The sequence below is a fragment of the Vanellus vanellus genome (genome assembly GCF_965231255.1).
Source record: "Vanellus vanellus genome assembly, contig: HAP1_SCAFFOLD_1965, whole genome shotgun sequence".
Lineage (NCBI taxonomy): Eukaryota > Metazoa > Chordata > Aves > Charadriiformes > Charadriidae > Vanellus > Vanellus vanellus.
The window spans coordinates 13,689-22,664 of record NW_028128095.1 but is presented as its reverse complement, the minus strand read 5'-3'; the positions used below and the strand labels follow the sequence as shown (position 1 = coordinate 22,664).

Genomic DNA, 8,976 nt, shown 5'->3' with positions numbered 1-8,976 from the left:
CCCCCCCAGCCCCATTTCATGCCCCCCCCACCTCTTTAATGCCCCCCAGACCCCCGTTAGTGCCCCCCCAGCCTCATTTTCTGCCCCCCCCTCCCCTTTGGTGTCCCCCCCGACCCCTTTAATGCCCCCCCCTCTTTAATGCCCCCCCCCAGACCCTTTTAATGCCCCCCCAGCCTCATTTTCTGCCCCCCCCTCCCCTTTGGTGCCCCCCCAGCCCCCCTTTAATGCCCCCCCAGCCCCATTTCTTGCCCCCCCCCTCTTTAATGCCCCCCCAGACCCCCATTAGTGCCCCCCCAGCCTCATTTTCTGCCCCCCCCTCCCCTTTGGTGCCCCCCAGACCCCCTTTAATGCCCCCCCAGCCCCATTTCATACCCCCTCGATGTTCCCCCCCCCCCAATTCCTGCCCCCCCCCCACCTGCTCGGGGCTGCGGCTCCTCCGGCGCTTGTGGGGGCTGGGCAGCTCGTCGGGGGGGGGCGGGGGGGGGTGGGCGGGGGGCACCGGCTGCACCGCGGGGGGTCGGGGGGGGGCGCCCCCCGCTTCAGCTGCGCCCCCCGCTTGGCCGGGAAGGTTCTCTTCTGGGGGGGGGGGGGGGAAGGGGGGTCACAGGGGGTGTCCCCCCCCTCACCCCCCCCCCCCCCCCCTTCCCGGGACCCCTTTCTCCTGCCTGACCTCCATGCCCAGTGCTCCCAGTGCCCCCAGTGTCCCCATTCCCAGTTTCCCCGGTGCCCCCGCTGTCTCCATTCCCAGTTTCCCCAGTGTTCCCAGTACCCCCATTCCCAGTATTCCCAGTGTCCCCATTACCAGTTTCCCCAGTGGCCCCATTGCCCCCATTCCCAGTTTCCCCAGTGTGCCCAGTATCCCCATTCCCAGTTTCCCCGGTATCCCCCCTACCCAGTGTCCCCACTCCCAGTTTCCCCAGCGCCCCCACTGTCCCCATTCCCAGTGTCCCCAGTTTCCTCAGTGCCCCCAGTATCCCCATTCCCAGTATTCCCAGTGTCCCCATTACCTGTTTCCCCAGTGGCCCCATTGCCCCCATTCCCAGTTTCCCCAGCGTGCCCAGTATCCCCATTCCCAGTTTCCCCGGTATCCCCCCTCCCCAGTGTCCCCACTCCCAGTTTCCCCAGCGCCCCCACTGTCCCCGTTCCCAGTACCTCCACTGCCCCCCTCCCCAGTCTCCCCAGTTCCCCAGTGCCCCATTCCCAGTGCCCCCAGTGTCCCCATTCCCAGTTTCCCCACTGTTCCCAGTATCCCCCTCCCCAGTGTCCCCATTCCCAGTGTCCCCCCTGTCCCCCATCCCCAGTGTATCCCCCCCTGTGGTGTCCACAGCCCCCCCCGTGCCCCCCCCCCCCCGTGTCCCCCCCACCCTGTGTCACCCCCGTGTCTCCCCCCACATCCCCTCCGTCCCCCCCATGTCCCCCCTGTGTCACCCCCATGTCCCCCCCATGTCACCCCCACGTCCCCTCCGTCCCCCCTTGTCCCCCCCCTGTGTCACCCCCCCTTGTCCCCCCCTGTGTCACCCCCATGTCCCCCCTGTGCCACCCCCCGTGTCCCCCCCGTGTCACCCCCACGTCCCCTCTGTCCCCCCTTGTCCCCCCCCGTCCCCCCTGTCCCCCCTTGTCCCCCCCTGTGCCGTCCCCCCTTGTCCCCCCCCATGTCCCCTCTGTCCCCCCTTGTCCCCCCGTCCCCCCTGTGTCACCTCCATGTCCCCCCTGTGCCACCCCCCTTGTCCCCCCCTTGTCCCCCCCCACGTCCCCTCCGTCCCCCCGTGTCACCCCCCACGTCCCCTCCATCCCCCTCCCCCCCGTGTCACCCCCACATCCCCTCCGTCCCCGTGTGCCCCCCCCGTGTCACCCCCCTGTGCCACCTCCTTGTCCCCCCCCATGTCCCCTCTGTCCCCCTGTCGTCCCCCCTGTGCCACCCTCCCATGTCACCCCCATGTCCCCCCCGCCCCCCCCCCGCCCCCCCTCACCTCGGGGTGCAGCAGGCTCCAGACCTGCTGGAGGGGGGGCAGGGTCCTGGCCCGGGGGGGGACACGGGGCCCGAGGGGAAGCTCCAGAGCTGGGCCTGGGGGGACACCGCCGCAGGATGTCACCCGCCGCGGGGACGGGGACACCAGCGGGTGTCACCCACTGCGAGATGTCACCCACTGAGGGGACGGGGACACCCCCAGGTGTCACCACCACAGGATGTCACCCACTGAGGGGACACCAACGGGTGTCACCACCACAGGGATGTCACCTACAGAGGGGAGGGGGACACCAACACGTGTCACCCACTGCGGGATGTCACCCACTGAGGGGACAGGGACACCCCCAGGTGTCACCCACCACAGGGATGTCACCCACTGAGGGGACACCAACGGGTGTCACCACCACAGGGATGTCACCCACTGAGGGGACACCAACAGGTGTCACCCACAGTGAGATGTCACCCACTGCGGGGACGGGGACACCCCCAGGTGTCACCACCACAGGGATGTCACCCACTGAGGGGACAGGGACACCAACGGGTGTCACCACCACAGGGATGTCACCTACAGAGGGGAGGGGGACACCAACGGGTGTCAACCACCACCCGCTGCCACCCACCACAGGGACGGGGACACCAACGGGTGTCACCTGCCACAGGATGTCACCTACAGAGGGCACAGGGACACCTCCAGGTGTCACCACCACAGGGATGTCACCCACTGAGGGGACACCAACAGGTGTCACCACCACAGGATGTCACCCACAGAGGGGAGGGGGACACCAACGGGTGTCACCCACCACAGGACATCCCCCACACAGGGGACAGTGCCACTGCCCGACGTCACCCACCGTAAGATGTCACCCACCGTAGAACGTCACCCACAGAGGGGACAGCACCGGCGCACGGGGACATCACCCCCGGAGGGGACAGGCACAACCGCAGGGCCACCACCAGCCCTGTCCCCACTGTCCCCACTGTCCCCTGTCTCCTGATGGTGGCACCGATGTCCCCGTAGATGCCACAGCCACAACTCCAGTGCCACCACCAGCTTTGTCCCCACTGTCCCCCTGTCACCTGATGGTGGCACCAATGTCCCCGCAGGTGCCACCGCCACAACTCCAGTGCCACCACCAGCCCTGTCCCCAATGTCCCCATCATCTGCTGTCACCTGATGGTGGCACCGATGTCCCCGTAGATGCCACCGCCACAACTCCAGTGCCACCACCAGCCCTGTCCCCACTGTCCCCATCATCTGCTGTCACCTGATGGTGGCACCAATGTCCCCATAGATGCCACCGCCACAACCACAGTGCCACCACCAGCCCTGTCCCCACTGTCCCCTGTCACCTGATGGTGGCACCGACGTCCCCGTAGATGCCACAGACACAACTCCAGTGCCACCACCAGCTCTGTCCCCACTGTCCCCATCATCTGCTGTCACCTGATGGTGGCACTGACGTCCCTGTAGGTGCCACTGCCACAACTCCAGAGCCACCACCAGCCCTGTCCCCACTGTCCCCATCATCTGCTGTCACCTGATGGTGGCACCGACGTCCCCGTAGATGCCACAGCCACAACCACAGTGCCACCACCAGCCCTGTCCCCAATGTCCCCATCATCTGCTGTCACCTGATGGTGGCACCGATGTCCCCATAGGTGCCACAGCCACAACCACAGTGCCACCACCAACCCTGTCCCCACTGTCCCCTGTCATCTGATGGTGGCACCAATGTCCCCATAGGTGCCGCAGCCACAACCACAGTGCCACCACCAGCCCTGTCCCCACTGTCCCCATCATCTGCTGTCACCTGATGGTGGCACCGATGTCCCCGTAGATGCCACAGCCACAACTCCAGAGCCACCACCAGCCCTGTCCCCACTGTCCCATCACCTGATGGTGGCACCGACGTCCCCGTAGATGCCACCGCCACAACTCCAGTGCCACCACCAGCTCTGTCCCCACTGTCCCCATCATCTGCTGTCACCTGATGGTGGCACCGATGTCCCCGTAGATGCCACAGCCACAACTCCAGTGCCACCACCAGCCCTGTCCCCACTGTCCCCATCATCTGCTGTCACCTGATGGTGGCACCGATGTCCCCGTAGATGCCACAGCCACAACTCCAGAGCCACCACCAGCCCTGTCCCCACTGTCCCCTGTCACCTGATGGTGGCACCGACGTCCCCGCAGGTGCCACCGCCACAACTCCAGTGCCACCACCAGCCCTGTCCCCAATGTCCCCATCATCTGCTGTCACCTGATGGTGGCACCGACGTCCCCGCAGATGCCACCGCCACCACCGCAGTGCCCCCCCCCAGCGCCCCCCCTCCCCCCGCTGTCCCACCTGCTGGAGGCGCCCGATGCGGGCGGCGATGTCCCCTCGGTGGCCGCCGTCCCCTCGGTGGCCGCGGTGGCAGCGGGCGGGGCTGTGGTAGCAGCTCGGGGGCTCCTCCAGCTCCGGGGGGGCCTCGGCCATGGCCCCCCCCTGCTCCCAGGGCTGCGGCTGCAGCGCCCGCACACAGCCCTGCAGCGACTCCAGCGTCCCCGGGGGGGGCCGGGGGGGGGCCCTGGGGGGGGACGCGGGGACGGGGGGGTCAGGGGGGGCTCAGCCCCACTCATGTCCCCCCCACGGAGCCCTGGGGTGGGGACACGGGGGGCTCAGCCCCACTCACACCCCCCCCGGGTGGGCTCTGGCTGATGGGGGGGGCCCTGGGGGAGGACACGGGGACAGGGGGGTCGGGGGGGGCTCAGCCCCATAGATGTCCCCCCCACGGAGCCCTGGGGTGGGGACATGGGGGGCTCAGCCCCACTCACACCCCCCCAGGGTGGGCTCTGGCTGATGGGGGGGGCCATGGGGGGGGACATGGGGACGGGGGGGTCGGGGGGGGCTCAGCCCCACTCATGTCCCCCCCACGGAGCCCTGGGGTGGGGACACGGGGGGCTCAGCCCCACTCACACCCCCCCAGGGTGGGCTCTGGCTGATGGGGGGGGCCATGGGGGGGCCCTGGGGGGGGACACGGGGACAGGGGGGTCAGGGGGGGCTCAGCCCCATAGATGTCCCCCCACGGAGCCCTGGGGTGGGGACACGGGGGGCTCAGCCCCACTGATGTCCCCCCTGGGTGGGCTCTGGCTGATGGGGGGGGGACATGGGGGGGCCCTGGGGGGGGACGTGGGGACGGGGGGGTCAGGGGGGGGCTCAGCCCCATAGATGTCCCCCCCACGGAGCCCTGGGGTGGGGACATGGGGGGCTCAGCCCCACTCACACCCCCCCGGGTGGGCTCTGGCTGATGGGGGGGGCCATGGGGGGGGACATGGGGACGGGGGGGTCAGGGGGGGCTCAGCCCCATAGATGTCCCCCCCACGGAGCCCTGGGGTGGGGACACGGGGGGCTCAGCCCCACTGATGTCCCCCCTGGGTGGGCTCTGGCTGATGGGGGGGGCCCTGGGGGGGGACATGGGACGGGGGGGTCAGGGGGGCTCAGCCCCATAGATGTCCCCCCCACGGAGCCCTGGGGTGGGGACACGGGGGGCTCAGCCCCACTGATGTCCCCCCTGGGTGGGCTCTGGCTGATGGGGGGGGGACATGGGGGGGCCCTGGGGGGGGACGCGGGGACAGGGGGGTCAGGGGGGGGCTCAGCCCCATAGATGTCCCCCCCACGGAGCCCTGGGGTGGGGACATGGGGGGCTCAGCCCCACTGATGTCCCCCCTGGGTGGGCTCTGGCTGATGGGGGGGGGACATGGGGGGGCCCTGGGGGGGACGTGGGGATGGGGGGGTTGGAGGGGGCTCAGCCCCATAGATGTCCCCCCACGGAGCCCTGGGGTGGGGACACGGGGGGCTCAGCCCCACTCACACCCCCCCGGGTGGGCTCTGGCTGATGGGGGGGGACATGGGGGGGGACATGCGGACGGGGGGTCAGGGGGGCTCAGCCCCATAGATGTCCCCCCCACGGAGCCCTGGGGTGGGGACACGGGGGGCTCAGCCCCACTCACACCCCCCCCGGGTGGGCTCTGGCTGATGGGGGGGGCCATGGGGGGGCCCTGGGGGGGAACGTGGGGACGGGGGGGTCGGGGGGGGCTCAGCCCCATAGATGTCCCCCCCACGGAGCCCTGGGGTGGGGACATGGGGGGCTCAGCCCCACTCACACCCCCCCGGGTGGGCTCTGGCTGATGGGGGGGGGACATGGGGACGGGGGGGTCAGAGGGCTCAGCCCCACTGATGTTCCCCCCACGGAGCCCTGGGACAGAGGGACACCAGGGGGTGACATGGGGACACCGGGGGGGGGACATGGGGGGGGACAGGGGGACGCGGGGGGCAGCACTTACCCCGGGGGGTAGTAGGGCTTGTGGGTGGGGGCCCCATTGCCGCCGGGGGGGGGCGCGAGGTGGGGGGCAGCGGCGTCTGCCCCACGCTGGAAGAACACCTGGGGGGGGCGGGGGAGATGTGGGGGGAGCCCGGGATGGGGACACCCCCCGGGATATGGGGATACCCCTCCCCAGGATATGGGGGTCCCCGTGGGGCGGTGTGGGGCAATGTGGGGGTCCCCGTGGGGCGGTGTGGGGGTCCCCATGGGGTGGTGTGGGGTGGTGTGGGGCAGTGTGAGGGTCCCCGTGGGGCGGTGTGGGGCAGTGTGGGGGTCCCCGTGGGGTGGTGTGGGGCGGTGTGGGGGCAGTGTGAGGGTCCCCATGGGGCGGTGTGGGGCAGTGTGGGGCAGTGTGGGGGTCCCCATGGGGCGGTGTGGGGCAGTGTGGGGGTCCCCATGGGGCGGTGTGGGGGTCCCCATGGGGCAGTGTGGGGCGGTGTGGGGCAGTGTGGGGGTCCCCATGGGGCGATGTGGGGTAGTGTGGGGCAGTGTGGGGGTTCCCATGGGGCGGTGTGGGGCGGTGTGGGGGTCCCCATGGGGCGGTGTGGGGGTCCCCGTGGGGTGGTGTGGGGTGGTGTGGGGCAGTGTGGGGGTCCCCATGGGGCGATGTGGGGTAGTGTGGGGCAGTGTGGGGGTTCCCATGGGGCGGTGTGGGGCGGTGTGGGGGTCCCCGTGGGGCAGTGTGGGGGTCCCCATGGAGCGATGTGGGGCGGTGTGGGGGTCCCCGTGGGGCAATGTGGGGCGGTGTGGGGTGGTGTGAGGGTCCCCATGGGGCGGTGAGGGGCAGTGTGGGAGTCCCCCTGGGGCGATGTGGGGCGGTGTGGGAGTCCCCCTGGGGCGATGTGGGGCAATGTGGGGGTCCCCGTGGGGCGGTGTGGGGGTCCCCATGGGGCAATGTGGGGCGGTGTGGGGTGGTGTGAGGGTCCCCATGGGGCGGTGAGGGGCAGTGTGGGGGTCCCCCTGGGGCGATGTGGGGCGGTGTGGGGGTTCCCCACGGGGCGATGTGGGGCGGTGTGGGGCAGTACCTGGTGCCGGGCAGCCAGGGGCGGGGGGGGCAGGCGGCCCAGGCCCCACCGCAGCCCAGGCTCCCCACGGCGAAGGGGTCCCGTCCGGCCCGGCCCCCCAGCGGCTCCACGGCGCGATGCATCCAGCCTGCCCCACGGCATGTCAGCCCACAGCCTGCCCCACAGACACCCCCTTGCCTGCCCCAGAGATACCCCCTGTCCCAGAGATACCCCCCCCACTTGCCCTAGAGAACCCCCTGCCCCACAGAGACCCCTCCCCCTGCCCCAGAGATACCCCCTGCCCCATAGAGGCCCCCCACTTGCCTTAGAGAGACCCATCTGCACCATAGAGACCCCCACCTGCCCCATTGATACCCCCTGCCCCACAGAGACCCCTCCCCCTGCCCCATAGATACCGCTTGCCCCATAGATACCCCCCACTTGCTCCATTGATACACCTTGCCCCATAGAAACCCCTCCACCTGCCCCAGAGATACCGCTTGCCCCACAGATACCCCCCACCTGCCCCATAGATACCCCTTGCCCCATAGAGACCCCCCACTTGCCCTAGAGAGACCCCCGTGCCCCACAGAGACCCCTCCCCCTGCCCCAGAGATACCCCCTGCCCCATAGAGACCCCTCCCCCTGCCCCAGAGATACCCCCTGCCCCATAGAGACCCCTCCCCCTGCCCCAGAGATACCCCCTGCCCCACAGAGACCCCTCCCCCTGCCCCATTGATACCCCCTGCCCCACAGAGACCCCTCCCCCTGCCCCATTGATACCCCCTGCCCCACAGAGACCCCTCCCCCTGCCCCACAGAGACCCCACTCCCCCACTCACCACTCCTGGGGCCCCCCGGGCCCCCCGCGGGGGCGGGTGAGGGGCAGCCCCGGGGGGGGAGGGGCGGCTGCTGGGCTGGGGCGGCCCCTCCCTCACTGCCGCATACACCTGGGGGGCAGCGGGGGGCGGGGGTCACCGGGGGGCATGGGGGGCACAAAGGGGGGCGGGGGGGGCAGCGGGGGCACTTGGGGGGCAGTTATGGGGCAGTTACAGGGTGGTTATGGGGCAGTTACGGGGCAGGGGGGGCAGTTATGGGGCAGTTACAGGGTGGTTATGGGGCAGTTACGGGGCAGGGGGGCAGTTATGGGGCAGGTATGGGGCAGGTATGGGGCACTTATGGGGTGGGGGATGGTTATGGGGCAGTTATGGGGTGGTTACAGGGCAGTTATGGGGTGAGGGGGCAGTTATGTGGCAGGCATGGGGCAGTTATGGGGCGGGGGGATGTTAATGGGGCGGTTATGGGGCGGGGGGGAGTTATGTGGCAGGTATGGGGCGGTTATGGGGCAGTTGTGGGTCGGGGGGGGTTATGGGGCAGTTATGGCGTGATTATAGGGCAGTTATGGGTCGGGGGGGTTATGGGGTGGTTATGGGGTAGTTATGGGCCCGGGGGGGAGTTATGGGGCAGTTATGGGGTGGTTATGGGGCAGCTATGGGTCGGGGGGGTTATGGGGCGGTTATGGGGCAGTTATGGGGCCGGGGGGGGGGTTATGGGGCGGTTATGGGGCGGGTTATGGGGCGGTTATGGGGCGGGGGGGGGTTATGGGGCCGGGGGGGGGGTTATGGGGCAGTTATGGGGC

General features: G+C 70.0%; 1 protein-coding gene across 1 annotated transcript; it reads right to left on the bottom strand.

Annotated features, from left to right (window-relative positions):
- Nucleotides 1-415: 415 nt before the first annotated feature.
- LOC309684714 (uncharacterized protein) lies at nucleotides 416-8,492 on the bottom strand (the record flags this gene model as incomplete). The annotated part of the gene is made up of 6 exons (XM_082500582.1): nucleotides 8,180-8,492; nucleotides 7,360-7,486; nucleotides 6,297-6,394; nucleotides 4,318-4,540; nucleotides 1,971-2,065; nucleotides 416-576 (listed from the first exon to the last, which is right to left on the bottom strand). Coding segments are annotated over exons 2-6 (699 nt in total), but the record flags the coding sequence as incomplete, so codon positions are not given.
- Nucleotides 8,493-8,976: the final 484 nt, after the last annotated feature.